We start from the raw sequence: 27,279 nt of genomic DNA, 5'->3' as shown, positions 1-27,279 counted from the left end.
CGGAAATACAAACGAAGAATATATTCCCTATCACTTTCCAAAGCCGATGTCGGCAACATAGTGGTTCTGTCGGTTATCACCTCAAGGGAACGTTCCAGAAATGAAGACAAATTCATGTAGCTTTAGAAATCTTGAAAACTGCTGTCGGGTAAGGGACATGTTGCTCCAACATGTTTCGCCTCGCAGCTTTATCAAGGAAGTCGCCCCCCCCCCCTTTACTTTTTTTGTACTGCCATCCCGACTCGCGGCAGAGCGTTAACGCACTAACGCGAGTCGAGATGGCAGTGCAAAAACACGTTGGAGCAACATGTCCCTACCCGACAGCAGTTTTCAAGATTTCTAAAGCTAAATACAACTTTGAAAACTTGTTTTTTTAGACTTTTTGAGTTCACTGAGTGGCTTTAAAATAAAAGACTGTCGTGCCAAAGCTTTATGCTGCACAGAATGTAGCTCATGAGAAGCACGTCTGAAGATCTTGCGAGTGATATATAAAATATATAAATGGGGGCATAGGCATTGGACCCACTTTTTCCTTGGCGCAAATGGCCACGCCTATATATAGCTGTGGTTCCCGGGTATAAGCACTATTCTAAAAACTGTGCCTAACTTTAAGCATAGTTTATAGAATAGCGCTTTTTGGGTGATAATTTAGCCCTTAATGTGCTCATTTTTTATCCCCCTCCCCCCGGGTCCCTTTTATGAAGCCTTATTAGGCTTTTTTATTGCCCGCTGTGGTGGTATTAGCATGGGAACACAGACAGAGAAAGCCACCAGGAGCAAGTGAAATATAAGAGCTGAGCCTCTGAGCTGCGGCAGGACTTTGATTCCAACTAGAGAATGACACAGTGACAAAATTCATCACCGTTCCCGTCCCCGCGGATAACCGCAGGAAATAATCCCATGTCATTTTCTAGTGTCTATTTCAACCTCAGTCCTTCTACTCCAGCATTCTTCAAAGCAAAGCTTGTGGGTCAGTGGTTGTGCCCAATTATACTCTGATTCTTCCCTCTCTCCTTAAAGAATGACATGAAGATGGTTTCCCGCGGTTATCCGTGGGGACGGGAACGGTGATGAATTTTGTCACCGTGTCATTCTCTAATTCCAACTATGTTCCCACCACTTCTTTCTACCCCCTGCACCTCCTGGTCCCTCTTTCCGTTCTTCTCCTTCTCCTAGCTTGCCTAAGAATCAAGTCTGTTGATGTTAGACTGTCCCAGCAGAGCATTGCGTTCAGAATATGCCATGTTACTTGAAACATCGACTAAAGTTCAATATGCTGAGACTAGAGCAGCTACTTTTTGTGTGGAGGGTGTTAAAATGTGGAACACATTGATGGGGCAATTAAGCCTAAGTGCTGACAGATTGAGGTTTTTAAATACTATTGAAAACACAGCTATTTGTATCTGCTTTCACGTAAGGAAAGATTTCTATTTGTACGGGTAATACATGGAAGTGAGCAAAAATGTCATGAAGTCTCAGCTTTTTGTAATGTTGATTTTATGCAGTGGCATGCGATCAGGGCCCTCAGGGGATTCACATCACCCCCTAAAGGCCCTGAGGGCACTGCTCTGAATTTGATTGGTTGAGCAGGCTAGAGGCAGATGTTGCTCAGCCAGTCAAATTCAGATCAGTACTGTCAGAGCCTTCAGGGTGGTTCGGAGGATCCCCAGCCCAAGAGCCCTGCCTTTTTTTCTTGTTGTTTTCTTTTGATGCAGTTTGTTTGAGCAAAAAAGTAAGCGAAAAAAAAAATTAAAAAGCAGGGCTGTAGAACTGAGGATTCACTGAATTCCCTGAAAACCCTCACCGCACGCCACTGATTTTATGTTATGTATGCTTTATATGGAAACCGTCTAGATATAGAAGGTATATAGATTAAAAAAAAATAAATAAATAAGCAAGAAAGTAATTAACAACTTAGTCACTATCCCAGTAACCGTAATTAATTACTTTTGAAAGGTAATTAGCACAACGTGGCATGACATGGCAGAGGACACAGTTGGCATGAGTTGGCAAACCTCTTGAAATAAGCATCAAGAGATGAAGTTATGCGATATTCGCATTGAGGTTGTGTATAAGATGGATATTTTGCCTCTTCACACTCCATAAGGCTTTTATCATAAGTATTCTTGGATATGGTATCAGCAACGGAAAAGCAATTGGTTAATCTAAGCAGGTAATTGTAATCAGTAATCGATTACTTTCTTAAATGAGTAATTTCATTGCTGTAACCAATGACTTCAAGCTGAGATGTAATTAGTAACTAGGAACTGTAATTTTTTTGTGTGTGTGTAATTTTTTATGAAGATTTTCGATGAGTTTCATGCAAACCACAACAACAAAACGATCAAACTCTTGCAGAACCAGTAAGGTCTTCCGTGTTAATCCTTCACGAAGACGTAAGGGATCTAAACTCCTCACCAAAAGACACCCCCCCCTCCCTAACACCCTAACACCCCCCTCACCCCAGCACTCAAGTGTCAAAAGTTCAAAAGAGAACTTCTAGCTCTATGGGACTTCTAGCTCCCAAACAGGAGCCCAGACCAGGACCACCCCATTGGACATCCAGATATTCAAATTTGAACAAAATAAACATTTCATTTCTCCACATAGTAATGGTGGGTGCCCCAGCTTGATGCCAGAGACTGTAATTAATTACTTTTGAAGAGTAACTAGCCCATCAATGCAGTTTTTTGCATTCATGGGTATATTTGATATCTTTGAGAATCAGACTGAAGCCAAGTAGCTGCTGCTGTGAATTTTGCAAACGTTGGCAGAGCTGGGCAGTTAATCTTGGAGAGGTGCAGAGCGAATGAATAAAAGGGAATGAAAGAGAGCTAATGTGCAGCAGGAGACTGCAGATACGTTATGAATTGGCAGTGATGCATTTTCGGTTTGATTCACGGCCGTAGTGATTGATTGCAAACTGCAGAGAAGAGGTGATAGAGGGAGAATCCTCAGAGCAGCCAAAGTGGGAGATGGGAAGGGGAGGAGAAGGGATGTGGGTCAGGAATCTTTAAGGGTAGGAGAGATTGGAAGGGGAAGGGAGGGTCTGCTAAATACAGCTTAAGTTCTTTACATAGCGCAAATTTCCACTGAATACCACCAAACAGATTCCATTTAAAACAAATTAACCTATAGCAAATGACATGACAGTGTCTTATATTACTTTTGGGTCCAAAAGATGCATTAGGGCTTATTTTCGAGGGATGTCTTATTTTTTTTCATGTCCAACAATCATCTTTTCCTTCCTCTCCTCCACCCCAGTTCTTCCTCTTTCTTTTTTCCCCCGCCCCCCATGTGCAGCATTTTTCATCCCATCACCCATCCCCTTGTTCAGCATCTTTCTATTCCTCCCTCCCATCCCCCCTGTGCAGAAGAACCCCACCGACCCTCCCACCGTGAGACTGACATATCTCCACTCCGAGGCCTCCTAAAGCAGCAAGGGTGGGGGTTGCTGAATCGACGAGTCCCATTTTTTTCAACGAATCAGGCAGCACTAGTGTCAAGGATGGAGTCAGGGAGTGTTGGGGACATTGGGGGGGGGCAGTTTCGGGGGTTGATCTTAACTAGGGCTTATTTTGGGGGTAGGGCTTATAGTAGGAGCATCTTTAAAAATCATGCTAGGGCTTATTTTGGGGGTAGGTCTTATTTGGGGGGAACAGGATCAAATATTCAAAGCTACTTATTCAGGTAGCGGGTGCAACTTTCTGGATAAATAGCACTGACCAGGGCAAGTCAATAATTTTTGATGGCATTATTTATTTATTCTATTTTATTTAATCTGTAATTCATAGCCCACCTAGAGAATTTGTCCCATCCCCAACCCTGTGGATAACCCTTCAAATACATATTAGATCACATCAGAGTGGTGTACACAGAAAATCAAGTCAGAAGTAAAATTCCAGATATTACTACTTCCAGATACTACGCAGTGCTGTACACATTATATACAGAGATTTGCTCTGTCCCTAGTGAAGCAATGGAGGGTTAAGTGAGCTGCCCAGGGTCACAAGGAGCTGCAGTGGGAATTGAACCCAGTTCCCTAGGATCAAAGTCCACTGTACTAATCATTAGGCTACTCCTCCACAAATTCACAAAAAAATAAGGGAGTGATAGGATTGCTCAACAATCAGTTATCCTTGAGATAATGAATAGAGTTGGAGAATAAGAGGAACAGCCTTGGAACCCCCCGAAACAGTCACAAAGCTGTAAGCTCAGCTTCAAAAGGAACAAGGTCATCCAGAAAGAAGGTTAAAACGCTGGGCCTCTAGGCCAGCATATTTAGAAGAAGAATATGCTGGCCTAGGGTCCCAAAGCCTAGATGCTAGTTAAGAAATTATACTCGACTCTGACCTGTCACTTACGAGCCAAGTCTCCTAGGTAGTGTCAACCTCTTTCTACTACCTAAGCCAACTTCGGAAAATTTGGATATACTTCTCCAGAGAAGAATTGACACAACTACTTCATGCCTCTTCTTATCCCGCATGGACTATTGCAACTCATTATTTGTAGGGCTCCAAAATGCAGCAGTTCGCCGACTCAAAAATCTGAACATCACTCCAACTCTAGTGGCTGTACACTGGCTGCCCATTCGAAACTGCTGTATCTTTAAAGCCCTGACACAAGCCTTCAAATTCTTTGAGAATATGGTCCCAACCTACATGTCAAGAAAACTATCAGCATATATCCCTAATCGGCCTAATCGCAAGCTGAAAGAAGACTTTCCACCCCGCCAGCAAGAACCCTCAACCTAGAAAACGCCCACAAGTGCGTTTACTCTCACTTTTTACCCAGACTATGGAATGGAATCCCACACTGTATCAGATCACTAACAAGAATAAGTAACTTCAGAAAGGGGGGTAAAAACCCACTTTTTTATCTAGTACTATCCACAAAGACCACTCCTATCATCAAACCAATGCTGACCAGACTTGCAAATTTGCCAAAACTGCCTTGTTGCTGTAAATGGTCCCAACACCTATGTAGCAATTGTAATTGTCCGAACTGTCATAGTCTGTTAATTATCCTTACACCTATGCCAGATTTGTCCTTCTGTATATGGAATTGTTCTTTTCACTTCAAGAATGCTGTGCTCGCTCTGTTATCAATATTAGATGTCTTTACACTAACTCTTTCTACGTAACGCTATCAGAACTCACTCCCGACTTTCTCATCACCAACTTTTATTATGTATATAAACTCGTAACCCGGTCTGGGCTCTTCTGCGAGGACAGTCTAAAAAATCGACTGAATAAATAAATGGTGTGAGTAATCAAATCTCAGCACGAGAGAGAGTTCATTTCAGGGGTCAACGTCTCCAGATGGGTTAGTTTTGCACATTCCATGACAGGAATGAACCTCACTCCTAAGCCAGGGCATGTGGAATAAGATCTCAGTCTCTCAGATTTACTGTTAGCACTCCCCGTAAATCCGTAAGATGTCACATATGTAGGCAGCTTATCCGGGCATGCTCACAAACTCTTTTTAATCGGGCCCTTATCATTAACATCTTTATTCCTGAGTAAGATCAATCTATAGTAAATGCAGCAGAGAGATCGGATGTGATGACAATGCTGTATGTAAAAGCTTGTCTAGGTAATCAGATCTTTGCTTTCTTTTAAAGGCCAGGTAGTGGGGTTCTAGGCAAGGCCAGTGTTAGACATGCTGGGGCCCAGGGCAGAAATTATTGGGAGGGCCCCCCAAAAAAATAAATTCCTCTCCTCCCTGCTCCCTCCCCCAATTTCCACATTCCCTCCCATCCAGCATCCCTCCTTTCATTTTTTTTTTTTTTTTTTAAATTTATAAATTTTAACATTTGACACTCAATACAAGTCAAAATGAAGAAAAAATACAATGTAAGGTAAAAATACTATTCCAAATTATTACAAGGTATCTACTTAATACATAGTATGGTTTGTCCACTATAAATCTGGGACGGAGCTGCGTATAACTGAAATTAGATTGAAGAAAATAGATATAGGAAACTAAAGAGGAGGCTTATTACCATTGAACATTACCTTTCTGAGCTGCCTTAAGGACAGTAAAGACTCAAGTACTAGATTGTTCTAAGATATCCCTATAAGTGCGTTTTGATATATAGTGGTAATAGATATGTTTTTTATGAACCCCAACAGTTGTCTAAGTTTATTTTGGCTAAAGAGCAATCGAAATCTCATTTCATTTTAAAATCAGCTGTTCCAGAGGGCTCCTGTGAGTCAGGAAGTCCTTCCCCTCTCCTCACCTGGTTCTAAAACCCCTCTCGCCCGTGAAAATGCAAGGAGGTCACTAGCGTGGCAGCGATTCTAACACTGCCTGTGGCCTCCTTGCATTTTTACAGATGACGGGGGATTCAGAACTGGATGGGGAGAAAGGAAAGACATTCCAGCTCATGGGAGATGTGAGACCCAGAGCACCTGCTCTGTTTGCTCCCCTTAACAATGGCCCTGGCTCCAGGTACAGCTCCAGGAGGACTGAATTCCAGAGAACGCACATCTTCAGGTACAGGGTAATCAGGTGATTGTTAAGAGACAACAGCGAGGTCTGTTAGGAGGACCAAAATGTATATCTCTTGAGATTACATGAATGAAAGGATCATGACAAGTTAGGAGGGGCTGTATGTGGAGGACAATTTTTAAAACCACTTCACTCGTGTGAAACCATGCTTCATGTGTAGAAATGAGTGCTTATAAAACATTATGAACTGGTTATGTGCTTATAGCTGTGGAAACAATGTTCAAAAACTTTGTTTTATTTCTTTAAAGAGAGCTAAAAACACTATCCACATTTGTTTCACGGATCCGTGAAACACAAATGTGGTTAGTGTTTTTAGCTCTCTTTGAAGAAATAAAACAAAGTTTTTGAACATTGTTTGCTTCCACATCTTTTGGTTTTGTTTGGATCGCCATTTCTCTTTGGAAACTTGGGTCAATTTCTTTGTTTTTTATGTGCTTATAGCTATATGTGCAAACTACCAGGACAGAGCAGAGCCAGCCCTGTGGGCAAGGTGGGGGATGGGTGCCTCCTGAGATTTCAGGTGTGCCGTGGTACACTGGGGAGGAGAGGTGCCAGCTGACTGCCTGCAGGACATGCCTGTCATGGCGAGAGGCGCGTCCTGTAAGCAATAAGAGGGCGCCAGCTCCTATCCTTCCCTCGGGCCCTCTTCCCTTCTGGTACCCCCCCCCCCCCAGTGGCGTCTCAGGGCCCGCCTGGAGGGGCTTTCACACACATGCGGACATCGACATGATGTCACGCCTGTGCCTGCTGTCATCACGACAATATCCGCACATTTCCAGGTGCCTCGAGCCACAGCCACTATCTTTAATGTGCTATGGCTCGAGAAAGTTGGTTGGACACACGAATGCACAGATTTTATAAAATGCGCTTATTGAGTCATTAGCCCTGGAAATCTATGCAGCAGGGAGCAGGTGCACTTGTGTCCTTTTCACTCTGCAGACTTTGCATGATTTTCATATTAAAAGCAGGCACATGATTTCACTTGAAAATTACACCAGGAAAAGTACCCAAACATATAATATGTGTGACTACTTTCCCTGGCTAAAAAAATACATGCAAACTTTTAAAAATTCGGAGGCATTGGAATAACTTTATATGCAGCTTGTGAATGAAAGCCGGTGCTTTTTTTAATTGGTGGATTTGGAGTGCAGCAGGAATGGGATCATAAACTTTTAAGAGTGTATTAGAAAATGCACCCATTACCACTGATTCTCACTGACATATACAGGTTCAATGAAAGACGCAAAGACGTAAGAAGACTTGAGGCGGTCCAGAGGAGGGCGACGAAAATGATAGGAGGCTTGCGCCAGAAGACGTATGAGGAGAGACTGGAAGCCCTGAATATGTATGCCCTAGAGGAAAGGAGAGACAGGGGAGATATGATTCAGACGTTCAAATGCTTGAAGGGTATTAACGTAGAACAAAATCTTTTCCAGAGAAAGGAAAATGGTAAAACCAGAGGACATAATTTGAGGTTGAGGGGTGGTAGATTCAGGGGCAATGTTAGGAAATTCTACTTTACGGAGAGGGTGTTGGATGCCTGGAATGCGCTCCCGAGAGAGGTGGTGGAGAGTAAAACTGTGACTGAGTTCAAAGAAGCGTGGGATGAACACAAAGGATCTAGAATCAGAAAATAAGATTAAAAATTGAACTAAGGCCAGTTCTGGGCAGACTTGCACGGTCTGTGTCTGTGTATGGCTGTTTGGTGGAGGATGGGCTGGGGAGGGTTTCAATGGCTGGGAGGGTGTAGATGGGCTGGAGTAAGTCTTAACAGAGATTTCGGCAGTTGGAACCCAAGCACAGCACCGGGTAAAGCTTTGGATTCTTGCCCAGAAATAGCTAAGAAGAAAAAAATAAAAAATTTAAATTGAATCAGGTTGGGCAGACTGGATGGACCATTCGGGTCTTTATCTGCCGTCATCTACTATGTTACTATGTGACTATGTTAATGTTATTGTCACCTTGGATGAGGTGAGGCTTTGTGTAGAATCTTTCAGTCTAAATGCCAGAATGTTATACTTTCAGAAATGAGGGATCATCTCCAAAACACATACGAACATAAGAATAGCCATATTGGGTCAGACCAATAATCCATCTGCCCAGTATACTGTATTGTTTCCAACCGTGGCCCATCCAGGTCACAAGTACCTGGCAGAAACTCAGATAAGAGCAATATGCCACGCTACCAATCCTAGGGCAAGCAGTGGCTTTCCCCTTTTCTGTATCCGTAGACTATGGACTTTTTCTCCGGGAATGTGTCCAAACATTTTTTTACACCTAGCTAGGCTAATCGCTGTTATGACATTCTCTGTCGATGAGTTCCAGAGCTTAACTATTCGTTCAGTAAAAAAAAAAATATTTCCTCCTATTTGTTTTAAAGGTATTTCCATGTAACTTAACTGAGTGTCTGCTTGCCGTTGTAATTAACTTTTACCCATTCTAAATTTGGAGATCTCAATCCTAGCCCCCCTCAGCCATCTTTTTTCCGAGCTGAAGAGCCCTATCTTCTTTAGCCTTTCCTCATACGAGAGGAGTTCCATTCTCTATCATTTGGGGCATTCTTCTTTGAACCTTTTCTAATTCAGCGTCATCTTTTGTGAGATATGGTCACCAGAACTGAACACAATATTCAAGGTGAAGTGATACAGAGGCATTATTATTATATACAGAGGCTCTGTCTTATTAACCACCCCTTTCCTAATAATTCCTGGCATCCTGTTTGCTTTTTTGGCCACCGCCACACATTGGAGGGAAGATTTCAACATATTGTCTACGGTGATCCGACATCTTTTTCTTGGGTGCTAACTCCTAAGGTCTAGCGTCCAGAAACTATGATTTGAATTATTCATCCCAATGTGCATCTCTTTGCCTTTCTCCGTATTAAAGTTCATCTGTCATTTGGATGCCTAGTTTCCCAATTTCCTAAGGCCTTTCTGCAATTTTTCACAGTCCACATGTGTTTTAACTACTTTGAATAGTTTATGTTTATTCAAATTTGGCATCCTGCAATTTGCAACGGATTAATACAGTTTACAAAACACAATAAAATCAGCTAACAAAGAAAACAAGGCCATTATCAATAGGAAAAACCTTTTTGTTGTGGTCTTGTAAATGCAGTTTTCTCATGTTCACTGACAATCTAAAAATTACCTCAAATTAAATGCCAAATTGGAAAAAAAATGAGTTTTCAACATAGACTTATGTAATCTGCAAATTTACCCCTCCCCCTTTTTTATTAAACCGTGATAGCGTTTTTTAGCGCAGGGAGCTGCGCTGAATGCTCCGCGCTGCTCCCGACGCTCCCAAAGTTCCTATGAGCGTTGGGAGTAACGCAGAGCATTCAGCGCAGCTCCCTGCGCTAATAACCTAAAGATTCAGGAAACATACTGGCGTACATGAGAAAGCTCTTTCGGCTCCTTTTACTAAGATGCGATAGCGGTTTGAGCGCACATTTAGCTCTCGCTGAATTGCCCTGTGTGCTAGATGCTAACACCAGCATTGAGCTGGCGTGAGTTCTAGCCGCGTAGCGCGGGTTTAGCGGCAATGCTCGGTTGGACCGGGAGCCAGTGCAAAGATTTTCAAGATCAGAGTGATAGGACGTGTTTTTGAGAAACCCGTTATTAATCTTGCTGCAAAATTCATGGAGAGCTGCAAGGATTTAATCTTCATCATAGTCAAACCAATATACAACATAGTACAGTAATCCAAATGGGACACAACCAAAGCCTCAACCACAGATCGAAAACCATGTGGAGACAGCATCGATTTCAGCCTATGCAAAATTTATAAGTGAGCATAACCGCACTGGATCACCTTACGAATCTGCTTCCCCGTTGAAAGGGCAGAGTCCAAGCTGACACCAGTACACATGGTTTTGGACCGGAAGCGACCTTGGCGCCTCTGCAATGTAGGCCTTAAAAACCCTGGTCTACATTCCCGGCACCTACGTTTAGATGTAAGATGCGATTCTGCAAACGGCAACGTTGCGGCCGGCACCGCTTTCGAAAGTGGCTGTCAATCACGGCGCCATTTGCAGAATCTAGCCCATAACGTGTCATTAATTTTAATTAGCATCATTAATTGCTTGTTAAGAAGCCGATTTTTAGTGATAATTACCTTGCTATTCAATTAAATTGTATGCGCGGTTTGGAGACAAGGCCAAATTGCATGCACAATTTTTAGCGCTTTTGTAGCATGAGGATAATATATGCATCCAGTAGTGCCATAGAAATCATAAGTAGAAGTGTGTATCAATAGAATTATGCCACTAACTCTCGGATTATACTAGAACTAGTCTTTAAGCCCGTTAAATTAACGGGTGCTAGAATAGATGTCTGTCTGTCTTTCTTTCTGTCTGTCTCTCTGGCCCCCTGTCTGTCATTCTTTCTCTCTCTCTATCCTTGGCTAGTGTTTGTCTGGGGAGGGGGAGGTTTCTTTCTCTCTTCCTCTGCTGTCTGTCTGTGTTTATCCTATCTGTCTCCCTGGCCCCCTGTCTTTCTTTCTGTATGTCTCTCTGTCTTTTTCCCAGGCCCTCCTGCCTACCTGTATTTATCTGTTGCCTCTCTGGCCCCCTGTCTGTTTGTCTTTCTTTATGTCTGTCTCTCTCCCTGGCCCCCTGTCTTTCTTTCTGTATGTCTCTCTGTCTTTCTCCCTGGCCTACCTGTATTTATCTGTTGTTCCATGTCTGACTGTCTCTGCGTGACCCCCTTCTGACTCCCTACCTCCGCCCGAAAGCAAGGCCGTTACATTAATGGGTGCCCTGTGCAGCAGCATTAGCGTTTCCTCTACCCCCTTTCCCTTCCCGCGGTCCCGACTACAAAGCTGGTGATTCCAGCAGCATGTGCAGCAGTCTTCACATGCTGCTTCGAGCCCTTCTACTGCCCTGATTTACTCTGCCTAGTCCCTGATGACATCATCAGAGATGCGGCAGAGCAAATCAGGGCAGTAGAAGGGCCCGAAGCAGCGTGTGAAGACTGCTGCACACGCTGGAATCGCAAGGTTCGTAGTCGGGTCCGCGGGAAGGGAAGGGTGGGGTGACAAAGGACTCGGGTCCCGGGCGGCGGGGTCAGTTTTTTGGTTCGTCCCGGGGGAGGGGGAGGAGGCGCTCTTTGTACCCCAGTCCCGGCTTGTGGAGGCGATCGTCAGCGTGTAAAGAAACTTCTGTATTGTGAGGTGGAGAACAGGGAAGCTTGTCTGGCGCGCATGCGCACTCGTGTCGTCGCGACGGATCAGGGAACATGACTTTTGAGTGCGCATGCGCGGCCTAGCATTTTACTATATTAGATACTAATGAGTTATATGCTCCTACTATACAGCAACTTTTCTTATATAAAATGATTTGCCATAGCGAGCGTTCATTTCTTTCAGCTTAGGACGAAACGCCAGTAGCTTTTTCCTGTTCTTCGCTGTAGTCTTGCTGTGGTCCGGTACGAAGAATACAGTATGTCCCTCAAACTTCTATTGTTGCTCACTGACCTATAAATCCAATAAACAGATTTGAACGAAAAAAAAAAAAAAGATTTGATGAATTAGAGAAGTACTTTCCCCGTATTTTTCTTTTTCTATTTTCTAATTCACATTTACTTTTCTCTGATGCAAAATTTCATTTATAAACCATGAATTGCATGCGTTGCATTGTTCATCTATGCATGATCATGACTCTGCTGGGGATTCAGAAACCTCAAGTGCTCGCGGCTGTTTGACTTTTAAGAGCTTGTCTTTGGCAGAACTACCTATTGCGAGCTATCGTTGGTTCTTTTTTCCCCCTACACTGACTATACTCAAACTATATTTTTTCTTTTTACTTTAACTTTTTTTTTTTAAATCTTTATTCATTTTTAAAACTTATAAGTGTAACATTAAATAATAACATTTTAACTTAGATACAACACTTAATATTCTGCAATAATCCATGTAAAGAACAGGGATTAACAGCCTGATTAACCCAGATTTAATTAATTGATCTAAGAATTAACATAGTAGATGACGGCAGATAAAGACCCGAATGGTCCATCCAGTCTGCCCAACCTGATTCAATTTAAATTTTTTTCTTCTTAGCTATTTCTGGGCAAGAATCCCATGAAAAGAATTTAGGTGCGTCTTTAAAGTATACCACTGCCTTATCCCTTTCTGGCTCATACGCTCTAGCAGCTTCTTCAAATGTATTGATTTGTGCATTTCTACATGTCCCATAGTTCCTCTCTATGTCCCATTTTCAAGGCACTGGTGTCCCCCATCCTTTTTCTGTTATTTCTGTGCAGGAGGGTCCCTTGGACAGTGGTTTTTCATGCTTAGCAGCTCCTGACTAGAGAATGACACGGTGACAAAATTCATCACCGTTCCCGTCCCCGCGGATAACCGCGGGAAACCATCTTCATGTCATTTTTTAAGCAGAGAGGGAAGAATCAGAGTATAATTGGGCGCAACCACTGATCCGCAAGCTTTGCTTTGAAGAATGCCGGTGTAGAAGGACCGAGGTTGAAATAGACACTAGAAAATGACATGGGATTATTTCCCGCGGTTATCCGCGGGGACGGGAACGGTGATGAATTTTGTCACCGTGTCATTCTCTACTCCTGACTTCAAATTTGATGCCTTGGCTCATGGTGGGGCTTGGAGTGATACTTCACACTGTCAGTGATGTCACTTCCCTCTTTTCTATTCTAACTCCCCCTGCATTCTGAAGTAGGTCGTTCCTGCTACCCTTTTATGCTATGTTATTAATTTTCTTTCGCTGTAGCGCCCAGAGGAATATATACAACTTCTTACCTCAGCAAAATAACAGCTCTCAAGTCTTGCTAAAAGAAAATGCACAGACATTAGATTTCTGGGTCTCGGGTCAAAAAATAAATATATTCTGGTGATACTCGGCACTATTTAGCCGGCCGAAAACAGCTTCTGGCCGACTAAATAGCGCTAAGCTGTCTAACCACTAATATTCAGTGGGAGATAGCTGGCTATCTCCTGTTGTATTTATTTATCCTATACCATTCTCCCAGGGGAGCTCAGTTTACATGAATTTATTCAAATGCTCAAGCATTTTTCCCTGTCTGTCCTAGTGGACTCAAAATCTATTTAATGTACCTGGGGCAATGGGGGTTTAAGTGACTTGTCCAGGGTCACAAGGAGCAGTGTCCTTAGGTATCTGAACCAATCAGAGTCTTAGGTCACTCCCAGGGCATCCCAGGATGCACCAGGAAGGAGGCCTAAGGCCCTGATTGGCCCATGCCTAAGGCCCTTCCAATGGGAGGGGCTTTAGGTATCGGAACCAATCAGGTCCTTAGGTCCCTCCCTGGAGCATCCCAGGATGCACCGAGAAGGGGAAAAGCCTGCCATTTTGAAAGAAGCGGGCTTGCCGGCAGGAGGGAGTGGGCATCCCTCTTGCCAGCTATCTTCTAAAAGTACAGGAAAGGTTCAAGGGGTGTCGGGTGAGAAGTCAGGGTGTGGGGAGTTTGGGGGAGTGTCAGGGGGTGTGGGAGAATATCAGCGGGTGCTGGGGAGTGTTGGGAGTTCAGGGGATCAATGGGGCCCAGTGGCAGAAGAGAGCGAATCTCTCCTGCAGATTGGATGTGTAAGGGGGTGTCTGGGTGGTGTTGAGGCATGTCTGGGTTTGGGGGGGATCAATGGAGCCTGGCAGCAGGAGGGAGTGGGAAACCCTCCTGCTGATTGGATGTGGGCAGGTGGGTCAGGGGGAGTGGGCATTCCTTCTGCCACGCAGATGTGGGTGTTGGGGGGGGGTTCTCTGCTGCTGCCGCCGCTGGCTCAGCTAATTGCAGAAGGGGTATTCCCCCCCCCCCTCATTCGGCTGAGCTGATTGGAGATTCCCTTGCTGCGATCAGCTGATGGCAAGGGATCCCTCTGCAAAGAGAGGCCTAATTTACGTGAGGATTTACACCAGGTTTTAGTTGCTGTAAATCCTCACGTCCAAATTTGGGCTGTTTATAGAACAGTGTTTGATACGCATCTTCTTTAGAACTGCACAATTGCAGGACTTAAAGGGTAAGGAAGAGGCACTATGCAGTGCTAGCTCAAACTATGGACCAAGTGAAGCCCTGGCACAGGGCACTGATGATAAAGGGCGCCAAAATCCCAGTCCAGCATCTCTCCCTCTATCTTCCCACCCCTCTGTGAGTGAAGAGGGAAAGATGCCAGACTGGGATTCGAGATTTTGGCACCAGTAATGGGGTGTGGAGAGACTTGAGATGGAAGGGGAGCTACTGGATCCTGGGTGGCGGTATGGGGGTGCGGATACAAAAATTGACTCAGGGTGCCACATTGCCTTTAGCTGGACCTGGCACCATCAGTCAATCTGGAAAGAGGGAAAAGAAAATGTACTGTATTTACATGATGTGTGCATTGTTTTTGCTAGGTTGTAAGTCATTCTGGGTCCCTTTAGAAGATGACAACCTATAAATCAATTTGTAACGTGCAGAAGAGAAGACCTCAGGGACCTATCAAGACCCACCACTGGAATATTAATACATTTTCAAGCTATTCTGAAAATATCAACATCTGGGTAACAGCTGTTCTAAGATGACTTATCAGTGACTGTGTGATCTGTTTTGCAGTAAGCTTCTCCTGGGAGGGAGGCAGAAGCGTGTATATCTGCTATGTTTTTGCCAAAAGAAGTCTGTGCTTTTTGCAGCAACCGTTTCGAGCCATGATTTCCACATCGACCCCGCGTTTCTTCTAGAAATAACATACAATCCCTCATTTTCTAATGTGTTAACCGGTTCATGCTCTTTATTGCACATGAGGTTGTGCTAATTCGAGTTAAGAAAACAGAGAGTAATTTTGTAACTGGTGTCTTTTGTGCCGGGTTGAATATCGTAGCAAATGTTCATTGTTTTTTTCCCAAGGGATCCTGTGTGAGAAGTTAATTCTCCCTGACGCAGGGAAACGCTGGTAGCGTCGGAGGAACGGAGTGAATATAACATTAGGCATGATCTTTTGAATCGTTCTAAATGTAAAACATTTATTATGTGGGGGGGGGTGAGATTGTGAAGAACCTTTCTAAAATTGGGTTGATATGCAAGTTCTATGCTGCAATTGAATCTTCGGTGTTTTTGAAACCAGTTGGTTTTGAGCAAGATTTCAAGAAATATATTGGAGCATTCTAAGTAAAGATTTAAGTAGACATTGAGAGACATATTAAGATTAAAATTAACGAGTAGAGGTTTATTTTTTAATGCCAATGACTGAAATAGGGAGTTTCGACGGATCATGTGATTTTTCTATATCACTCCCGTATATTACTCAGGCTTTTCCTACCCTCTGGTTTACTGTATGTGGTAAAATATGATTTGAAGTGAACCAAGTACAGGATAATATTTATTTCATTTTCTTTCTCATTATCCCCAGTGAGCTCAGAATGGGTTACAAATTAACATGCATAATATATAGTCAAATGGTTTACAATCTGTTATGGTTAACATATATAATATAAAGTCAGCGAGTTCCGATTTGTCATGCTTACATTACAATATGTTTGTGCGTGAGAGCCGCTATTCTCACATTACTCCTCTCCTCAAGTCACTTCATGGGCTCCCCGTCCATTTCTGAATACAGCTTAAACTCCTCTTGCTGACCTACAAATGCATTCGCTCTGAAGCCCCCCGATATCTCTCCTTGCTCATCTCCCCCTATCCTCCCCCCCCTCCCCAATCTCCGCTCATCGGGCAAGCTCCTCTTATCTGTACGCTTCTTTTCCACTGCCAACTCCAGACTCCGTCCCTTCTTTCTGAATTATCTGAAAGAACGACGCTATTAGTTTCGTTAGTCTTTGAACAAGACAAATGCAATAAAAAAAGTTGATATATACCCTGATGTAGCTAAACAGACTTAGGAACGTAGGAAATTGTTTCTTGTAATGAGACCTGAAATAGTCTCTTTGGGAGGTACATTTCTTTTAGCCTACCCCTGTAAATGCCACCCTTCCTCCCCCTTCTCCTTCCTCACCCCCCTCTTTAAGTCGCCTTGAGCCTACCTAGGTATGAGTGATGCAAAAATAGATTAGATTAGATTAAGGGCTCCTTTACGTTAGCGGTTTAATGTACGTAATAGCGCGTGCTAATTTTCACTTTGTTACTCACTGGAAGATATTCAGATTCACCCCGCATCTTGTCATCCAAATCCTTTTCAGGTGTCAGGTCAAAAGCGCGCCGGGACAAAGGCACGAGCAGACAACTGAGCGCAGTGCGGAGGTGCACGCCAAAGAAAAAGACTGTTTGTAGGGGCTACGACGGGGGGGGTGGGGGGGAACTCCCCACTTTACTTAATACAGATCGCGCCGCGTTGTGGGGGCATTGTGGGGAGTTTGGGGGGTTGTAACCCCCCACATTTTACTGAAAACTTAACTTTTTCCCTGTTTTTAGGGAAAAAGTTACGTTTTCACTAAAATGTGGGGGGTTACAATCCCCCAAACCCCCCACAACGCCGCCGCGATATGTATTAAGTAAAGTGGGGGGCTCCCCAACAAAACCCCCCGTCGCAGCCCCTAAAAACAGTCTTTTTCTTCGGCGCGCGCCTCCATCTTGCGCTCAGTTGTCGGCGCGCGCCTTTGTCTTCCGCGTTACTGTCTATGAACCTCCTTTTCATCCTGTCCACCCTAGAAGTAAGTGCATGTATGTTTTCTGATACATTAAATTGGAAAGTATGTTGGAACTTTTGTGCTAAAAAGCAAATATCTAGAATCCCTTTTATTATTAGAATTCTGGAATCTCATGGAAGACCTCTCTAATAAAGAATATTCTAATACAGGGTGCCCAAAAACACTCCTTGATTTTAAATGGTTACAAAATCAAAACTTATTGGAATATGTTTATAAATAAGATGATAGCAAATACAAGTCCCAAAAAACACAGTTTGCAAGATCTTTTTTTTTTTTTTTTTAAACATTTTTTATTCATTTTAAATCATATACAAGTGCACAAAAATACAACATAAGAACAATCATACATCACTTGTATATCTTTCATTAATATCATGAATACATAAATAAATAAATAACCCCTCTCCCCCCTCCCCACCTTATCATGAAACATTACATACCCCCACCACCCTCCCTCCCCCTTTATATAACTAAAATTTCATCAAAGGAAAACAATGCCTATTCATTACAATATTTAACCAATGGCCCCCAAATCTTTATAACATTATTATAATTACCTTTCTGCAAAGCAATTACTCTCTCCATCTTAAAAATATGACACAAGGAATTCCACCAAAATGTATAATTAAGATTGGTATAATTCTTCCAATTATTCAAAATATGCTTAATAGCAACTCCCGTCATTATCATTAAAAGTTTGTTGTTATGTGATGATAGTTGACTTTTTCTCCTCATAGACATTCCAAACAAAACAGTATCAAAGGATAAAGCAACATGGCTTCCTAATAAACAATCTTACACAATCGCGTGCACTTTCACCCTTATGACTTATCATTCCATAATCACATCAGTCAAATAGTTAAATCTTGTTTCCATAAATTACGTCTGATTCGCTCAATTTCTACATTTTTAGACCCTAAATCTGTTAATATATTAATACATTCAATGATCATATCTAAAATCGATTACTGCAACTCTCTTCTAATCAATGTAACACAGAAAGAAAAAAGACGGCTTCAGATAATTCAAAATACGGCAATAAAACTTATTCATAAAGCGAAAAAATATGATCATGTCACTCCACTAATGATTAAATCACACTGGCTTCCTATTTCCCACCGAATTAACTTTAAGATCCTATTTTTAGTATTCAAAGTACTAATCTGTAACGAACCACAATTTATGACAAGAATGATTATTCCATACAATGCCCCGCGTTCTTTACGATCATCTTCTTCAAATTTACTAACAATACCGTCTTTGAAAATCATTGGTACACGAAGAAATGATATGTTTTCTGTTATGGCTCCTAAATTGTGGAATTCACTCCCTCATTATATTAGAAATGAAAAAGATCTCTCATCTTTTAAAAGATTATTAAAAACTTTTCTGTTTCAAGACGCTTTTGATGTTTAACATGTTTTATCTTGACCCTTTTCATTTTTGTTATGGATATCAAATTCATTAACCCCCCTTCCCTCCCTATCGTTTTCTTCCTTTTATGTAATTTCCAATATAGAATGAATATGTAACTTCCCCCCCCTTTCCTTCTTTAATCATGTTTGTCCGTATTATGACTGCAAAAATGTTAGTTGATTTATTTAATTTGTATGTTATTGGATGACCAATTGTATGTGAGACTACTATCTAGTGGCTTTTAAATTGTACATCGCTTAGAAAATTTGTATAAGCGATTCATCAAATGATAATGAAACTTGAAACTTGAGCTGCAATTGGTGCAAAAGTTACAACCTTCAGACAATGCAACGTGACAAAATGGCCAGGCGTTCCTCAAGTGGCCCCCCGAGATCACTGGACATTACTGTCTGTGTCTTTTTCCTTTGGGGGCACGTGAAAGACAGAGTGTACGTACCTCCACTACCCGCAGCTATGGATGATCTGCAGGAACGCATCACTGAACCTATAAACGTGATCTCGCCGGATAGGCTTCGGAGAGTCTGATCCGAGCTCGATGTTTGCCGAGTAACAGGTGGGATGCACGTCGAGTATATAGAATCAACAGATACTGTATGAAACTTTATGAGTTGATGTAACTGTAGCCCCAAAGGTGAAATAATATTCCAATAATTCAAGGAGTGTTTTCGTGGGCACCCTGTATTAACAGCAAGTTAGTTGTTCTTAATCACAAATCTCATTATATTGGAATCTCATTTAGCTGCTCTGAACTTTTATGTCAAAGTGAAAGAGCCTTAAGTTTTCTTCAAGCTGTGGTATTAAGAAGGCTTTTTCCCCATAGTAATTACTTCATGAGATAGGCTCCTCTGTGTAGCCTCTAAGTTCCTTTGCTTTATTTTGGTAATTTAAGTTTCCATGACAACACGGCAATCTCTAATATTAGCAGGGCTTTTCACTGCCCTTTAGGGAGGATACCGTGGATTATTACAGAGGAGACTCTCATATGCCACACAGAAATATTTCATATGTGTTTTGATTCATCCCTTTGCAGCCGTATTCTGCCTGGACAGTGCTTTTGCTGCTACTGTACTTGTGAATGACCAAAAGCACTTATCACTGTGTGAATTAGAATAGAGAATTGCAAAGGTCAGGAAACCTTGCAATAGGATCTCAGCTCAACCGTTGTCTTTCCCTACTTCTGTTCACCCAGTGTGGTAATATAAATCAGTGTTCTTCAACCACCAGTCCATGGACCTGTGTCGGTCCACATAAATTTCCTGCCGGTCCACAGGGCCAGCACATGCATCAGGCCCAAAACAGTGTTCTTCAACCGCCGGTCCACGGTGCAATCGATGCGGCGCTATCTTCGAGCTAGCTCCCTCTTCTCAACTGATTCAGTGCACAAAGCCACGGGCAGTGGCTCCTACGCGTGTCCTGCGCCTGAACCGGAAGCCTTCTCTCTGACGTTGCAATGTCAGAGGGAAGGCTTTCAGATGAGGCACGGGACGTGCAAGGTGCAATTAGTACTATTAGGGGGGGCGGGATCTGGGGTGGACATTGGGTAGAGATGGGCGGGGTCTGGCCCACGACTTAGCCCCGTGTTCTTCAACCGCCGGTCCACGGACCGATGCCGGTCCACAGAATAATTATTTTATTTCTGCCGGTCCATAGGTGTAAAAAGGTTGAAAAACACTGATGTAAATGGTTCATAGATGAAAGCGCACGAGGATAAAATCGCTAAGACAAATGCACACAGGATTAGAAGATAACTTTAAAGGATTAAAAGGTAACTTTAAAGTGCTCCAAAGGGAGGCGTGGGGGGAACCCCCCTGATTTTACTTAGAAGTGTTGGCGCTGCCATTAGTGGGGTTTGGGGGAGGAACCCCCACCCCACCATTAGAGAGGAAAGTGTCATTTTTCCCAGTGTTTTAGTGAAAAATTACAGTTTCCCCTGTAAGGGGGAGGGGGTTACCTCCACCCCCATTCCCAATGGCAGCAGCAACACTTCTAAGTAAAGTGGGGGGATTTCCCCACACACCCCCACACACACACCCCCCTTGCAGCATTTTAAAGTTACCTTTTATTCCGGCATGCTGACGTCCTGCGCGCATTAGCGTTTTTGTGTGCACGCGGTTGTCCGGCGTGCTTTAGTCCCATCACCAACACTGTTATTTGATGTTTGATGTTGCCGCTGCCGTTGGGGGTGGGGGGAATTCCCCCACTTACAAAGGAAACTGCAATTTTTCACTAAAACACTGGGAAAAATTACACTTTCCTCTCTAATGGGGGGTTTCCTCCCCCAAACTCCCCAACGGCAGCACCAACACTTCTAAGTAAAATTGGGGGGATCCCCCCCCACACCACCCTCAGAGCGCTTTAAAGTTACCCTTTAATCCGGAGCACTGACGTCCTGCGCGCATTTGTCTTAGCGTTTTTGTCTTCGCGCGTGTTTTTACCTTGGATAGCCTCTTTGCAGTCTAGGTACAAGACACGTGCTTCTAGATCAGCTACTCCAAAGGCATTTTTATTAGGCTTGCTTTTCTGAAGTAGACTTTGAAAACTGTAAGGTTGTTTATAGCTATTCTGCATGCTGTTTTAGATTCTTTAATTTGTAATTTTTCAATCTGTATTTTGCATTTTTTTATGCTTCCATTACTTTTTTATCCTTTAATTTTTTTTAGGGCTACATTTCGACTAAAATTTGTAATCACTATTAAGTTTCAAGTTTTATTAATTTTTGACAAATCGCCTATTTAATTTCCTAAGCGATGTACAATAGAAATTTAAAATATAACAAGTAATACAATAATAAATAAATAACAAACAAAAAAAAAGACAATATACGAATAGGGAAGGAAAAAAGGGAGAAGTTACAGTTTCTTTTCAAGAGTTAAGGAGCATATAAAGGAAAATAACATAAGGGAAATAGGACTTTAAAATAGCAAGTTAAAAGGAAATTTTGGTTAAGAAAATCATAGATTAAAAGCATCTTTGAAGAGATAAGTTTTTAGGAATTTTTTAAAAGAGACAAAGTCTTTATCATTTCTAATAAATTGAGGAATGGAGTTCCATAGAAGAGGTGCTGTGACAGAGAACATATCCTGTCTTCTGGTTCTGATTATTTTCAAAAATGGAGACGGCTTCAAATAATCCAAAACACCGCAATCAAACTAATTCATAAAGCAAAAAAATATGATCATGTAACCCCATTTTTTATTAAATCACACTGGCTCCCTATCTCTCATCGAATCACCTTTAAAGTTATATTTTTGGTTTATAAAACATTAATCTTTAATGAGCCTCTATTCATATCAAAAATGATTATCCCTTATAATTCTTCTCGCTCTCTACGATCGTCTTCATTGAATCTGCTTTCAATCCCGTCTTTGAGGGTTATCGGCACAAGACGAAATGATATGTTCTCAGTAGTGGCACCTTCCTTGTGGAATGCCCTTCCAAATTTTATAAAACTTGAAAAAGACATCACTTCTTTTAAAAAAAATTTTAAAACATATTTATTTCAAGATGCATTTGATTTATGATAAACATATTCCAATTTCCTGCATTCTTATAATAATCAACTAAAATTTTTTACATATCTATTCCATTTTTACCTAATGTGCTTCCCGTTTTATGTAATTTCACTAAATATTACAATTGTAACTTTTTCCCCTCTTACCTACTCATTCATGTATGTCCAAATCCTCTGTCTAATGTCTTGTCCCACCATATTAAATGTATTACCAAAATCTGTTGGTTTTTAATTTGTACATCGCTTAGATATTGTAATAAGCGATCCATCAAATGTAAATAAACTTGAAACTTAATAAATTATTGGAGGATGATCGAAGGGTTCTAGCTGCGTTGTACAGAATAAGCATCCGTGTAATAAACTGTGGTTCCTTATAAGTTAGGGCTTTGAAAACTAGAAGAAGTATTTTGAAGGTGATTCGATGGCTAATTGGAAGCCAATGTGAATCAATCATTAGAGGTGTAACATGGTCAAATTTTTTTGCCTTATGTATTAATTTAATTGCAATATTCTGAATAATTTGTAACCTTATTTGTAATCATGTGATTAAAGATATGTTATTCCATTTATGCTGGCTTTTACAAAGCTATGGTTGAGGGTTCTACAACGGGCCGACACTCAAAGGAATTCTATCAGCTTCAGAGCATTTACCTCGCTGACCCATGGTAGAAACGCTACCATAGCTATCTAAAGGGAGCCCTTAGATTTTTCCCACTTGACAGTGACTCGCCAAGAGTCACAAGGAGATGCTGCGGGGGAAAAAAAAAATAAGTGACATACCTCTAATCGCACAATCACGATTTACATTTGAATTCGAAATGCGGCCCTAGTGCTGCTCCTTGTGACCCTGGGCAAGTCACTCAGTCCTCCATAGCCCCAGGTACGTTAGATAGATTATGAGCCCACCGGGACAGAGAGGGAAAATGCTTGAGTACCTGATTGTAAAAACCGCTTAGATAACCTTGATAAGCGGTATATCAAATCCTAATAAAATCCTAAATCCTAATTTGGTTTTAAAATAATCAAACTGATCACCAGATATTGGAAAAATTGGGATAGACTGAATTTTACTTTTTGGTGGGAAACAATTTGTTTATATTACCGTTGTGAAAGAATGTTAGCGGAGCAATCTGGGAAAATCAGGAATTTTAAAGAAATTTGGAGTCCATTGGAGTCATTTGTTAAATACCTTAATGATTAATATTCACCTACCAGATTTGATCTTAGTTCCACGTGCATCCAGGAAGGGAGGAGGGAGGGGTAAATTATTTCAGTAATTTGCAAGTATGTAAATGCTGTTTATTGAATTTTTGAATGTATGTGTTACACTTTTTATATGCTTAATAAAATCAATAAAGATTTTTTAAAAAAAAACCCACCTATATATTGGTTGGGATCCCCATTTGGGTGAGAAATGCTAGTATAAATCAAAAATAATTATCCTCAACACAGTTGGCTTTTACTTTATAGAAAATTTTTAAATCAAAAAATGAGCCTTTTGTTTCCTCTTGTGATTTTTCTAGATAGCAATTTCCTGTTGGCAAATGCCCAAGTCCACCGTGGCTTCCCCATCGTGTACTGCTCAGATGGCTTCTGCGACCTTACGGGCTTTGGACGGACAGAGGTCATGCAGAAGAACTGCACCTGTCGGTTCTTGTATGGTGCTGAGACCAGTGACGCAGTCCTACAACGCATCGAGAAGGTCCTGGATGGGAAGCAGGAGTACCAGGCAGAGGTGTGCTTTTACAAAAAGGACGGTGAGTCAAAAGCCTTGCAAGCCATTTGTGGTTCCTCTATGGCTTGTTCTGCATCTGCAACAGATGAAAGAATAGCTTCAGGCCAAACGTGTTCAAAGTGAATTACTGCCTGGCTTCAGTTTGATAGTAGAGATGTGGATTCTTCGGAGACCTATTGAAAAAAAAAAAATCCAAATCAGTTTCCAAACATCCCAAAAGAAAGCTGCAAAATTTATTAGAATGACGCTAATCAATTCTGTCCAACCTCTTTTTGGTTTCTAAGGACTACCACAAATGCAGTATTTTTTTAAAATGAGCATGGTCAGACTGAGCTGATAAACCTACAGATTTTAAGAACATAAGAATTGCTGCTGCTGGGTCAGACCTGTGGTCCATCATGCCCAGCAGTCCGCTCACACTGCGGCCCTCTGGTCAAAAACCAGCGCCCTAACTAGTGGCGGGGGGGGGACGGTCCGCCCCGGGTGCAGCCTTAAGGGGGGTGCACAACCGGACAGGACTGGAAAATTCCTGGGCTGCGAAGGCACTCAGCGGCATCGGCGCCCCCCTGCCCCGCGACAGCACTCAAGTTCGGCCTCCTTCTCCCGGCATCAGCAGAACTTCAGATCGGCAACAGGTGCTCAGTCAAAAGCTTCCCCTGACTTAGCTTCCTGTTTCCGCCCAGGCAGTTCAGTCAGGGGAAGCTTTTGACTGAGCACCTGTTGCCGATCTGAAGTTCTGCTGATGTCGGGAGAAGGAGGCTGAACTTGAGTGCTGTCGCGGGTCAGGGGGGGGCGCCGATGCCGATGAGTGCCATCGCAGGGGGGGGCCTTGCCGATCTTGTTGCCAAAATTGGAAAGGTGAGGGAGAAAGATGGGCCTGTGGTAGATGTAGAGATTGAGAGAAGGGGACAGATGATGGAAGTGAGGGAAAGAGAGAGAAGGAGCAGATGATGGAAGTGGAGAGAAGGGGGAGAGAGTAGAGGGCAGATGATGGAAGTGGGGGAAAGAGAGAGAAGGGGCAGATGATGGAAGTGGAGAGAAGGAGCAAGAGAAGAGGACAGATGATGGAAGTGGGGGGGAGAGAAGAGGGCAGATGATGGAAGTGGAGAGAAGGGGGGGAGAGAGAAAAGGGCAGATGATGGAAGTGGGGGAAAGAGAGAAGGGGCAGATGATGGAAGTGAAGAGAAGGGAGAGAGAGAAGAGGGCAGAGGATGGAAGGAGGGGATAAATAAAAGGAGGGCACATGATGGGGGAAAAGGATTGAGTTAAGGAAATACTGGAGGGGGTGAGGGAAAGAAGTGGTGAGCTGTAGGTAGACAGTAAAAAAGAAATTGATGAGAGGGTAGTAAGAACGTAATCTAGATGGATGCAGAAAATAAATTGAAAAGGAAAATGAGGGAAGAAAGGGATTGCAGAAGAGAGGGAAGGAGAGGAGAGAGATGCCAGACCAATGGGGGTGAAAGGAGAGATGGAAGGGGGAGGCATACAGTTTCTGGAAGGGGCATAGAAGGAGAGAAGATGGCATATAGGGGCAGAGAGATGGCAGACAGTGGATGGAAGGAAGAGAGTAACAAGAAGATGAGGAAAGCAGAAACCAGAGAAGACAAAGGTAGAACAAAAATTTTCTATTTATTTGTTGCTTTAGGAAACATGTGTCACTGTTTCTGTGGTGTTGCATTGTTTGCAGAGTCCAGCTTCTTGCTGGTTCAATTTAACCTTTGTCTATGTATTTCTATTTTATCCCCCCTTTTACAAAACTGTGGAGCGTTTTTTAGCGCCAGCCATGGTAGTAGGAAACATGATCGTATTTTGTAGCATTAAATATAATTTTTATTGCGGTATTTTGCACAATTTGGAGGCGTCTTAGTTCTTTTTTTTGTTATGCCTTTGTGGAGGGAGTTACAATAATCAATACATGATATCACTAGGGAATGAATTAGTATGTTTAAAGCAGGGATCTCAGAGTCCCTCCCTGAGGGCCGCAGTCCAGTCGGGTTTTCAGGATTTCCCCAATGAATATGCATGAGATCTATTTGCATGCACTGCTTTCATTGTGTGCTAATTGATCTCATGCATATTCTTTGGGGAAATCCTGAAAACCCGACTGGATTGCGGCCCTAAAGGAGGGATTTTGAGACCCCTGGTTTAAAGAGAAAGGTTCCAACATAAGAACATAAGCAATGCCTCCACTGGGTCAGACCCGAGGTCCATTGTGCCCAGCAGTCCGCTCACGCGGCGGCCCAACAGGTCCAGGACCTGTGCAGTATCTATACCCCTCTATCCCTTTTTCCAGCAGGAAATTGTCTAATCCTTTCTTGAACTCCAGTACCGTACTCTGGGCCAGTGATGATTTTACATGTAATTCTTCCCGCTATGAGAAATTACTAGTGTGGTGGAGTGGTGGTGCTGAGGCCTGTTAAAATATAAAGTGAAATACTGCACACTTGGAGGAGTTAAGATAATCACTACCCGCCAAAGGGCATCTGAATAACACACAGAGCTTCTGGAATAAAGTTCTCAAGACAGATGGGTCAAAAATTAGAACTTCCTGGTCACAATAGCAAGTGTTTTGTTTAGCAAAAACTGTGCCTTGTAAAGTTAAGGTTTTAAAAGATGTTGAATATAAGAATCATCTGCTACTCCCCTGTACGTCAGTCACGGCTCACAGTTTGGGAACCGCTGCTCTAGAGCACTAGGGTGCTCTGCTCCAGTCCCTCCCTCCCTTTCAGGCAGGGTTGCCAAATTATACATTCGTAAAATCCAGACTCCTAGACCTGCCCATCCCCGCCCTGTTACACCCCAGTCCTGACCCTAATCCCGCCCCCCCTGTGCATGTGCAGATGCCCTCTTGCCCGACACAATTTCGGGGGAAGCTTTTAAAAACCTGGACAAAGTGCCAGGTTTTGAAAAGCCATCTGGACCCGCCATATTTTAGTTGTATTGCCTGCATCTTGAGTCCAAATATCTATCTATAAGATAACAAAAGCGCACGATCTCCTTAATGGAAAAAAAAAATTATCCTTGATAACAACAACGAAGGAAACCTCAAAACTCCCACAGATAAAATGGAAAAAGCCACAAAACCAAAGCAAGAAAGTTGAGTCGATGTTCTGAATGAATCAAGTTTAAAATAATAGAGTTAATTAATAAAATAAGAAATGGTAAACTAACTAGATGGCTGTAATTGATGATAACTCGTTCCAAAATACAGTTCAGGTAATAAAAAAAGCCTACTTCAGGGGTCCTAGTATATTAAGTCCAACCAAACTGAAGAGAAATGAAATCCCACATAAGATGAAATATAATTCGGGTCTGAGAGTATCCTGGATAAGCCTCGCGAGGAAAATGATCCTGAACAGTCTTGGCGTTCAGTGGTCAGAAGAACCTCTTTGTGGAGGCCCTAGTTTGCTAAACGCACACTTTTTACTCTAGAAAAATTCAACATACTTCACTATCTAGGTCAGAAGGTAATGG

At 42.5% G+C, this 27,279-nt stretch overlaps 1 protein-coding gene across 1 annotated transcript in view; it reads left to right on the top strand.

The window, feature by feature from the left end:
• Positions 1-27,279, top strand: part of LOC117347455 (potassium voltage-gated channel subfamily H member 4-like) — a 188,320-nt gene that overhangs the window by 77,771 nt on the left and 83,270 nt on the right. The window contains exon 2 of the mRNA XM_033918434.1: positions 23,594-23,827. Coding sequence (XP_033774325.1) covers positions 23,594-23,827 — 234 coding nt within the window. The remainder of the gene's footprint in view (positions 1-23,593; positions 23,828-27,279) is intronic.

Source organism: Geotrypetes seraphini, chromosome 13 (assembly GCF_902459505.1).
Source record: "Geotrypetes seraphini chromosome 13, aGeoSer1.1, whole genome shotgun sequence".
Classification (NCBI taxonomy): Eukaryota; Metazoa; Chordata; class Amphibia; order Gymnophiona; family Dermophiidae; genus Geotrypetes; species Geotrypetes seraphini.
The sequence above is the reverse complement of the archived record's forward strand: the minus strand, read 5'-3'. Positions and strand labels throughout refer to the sequence as shown.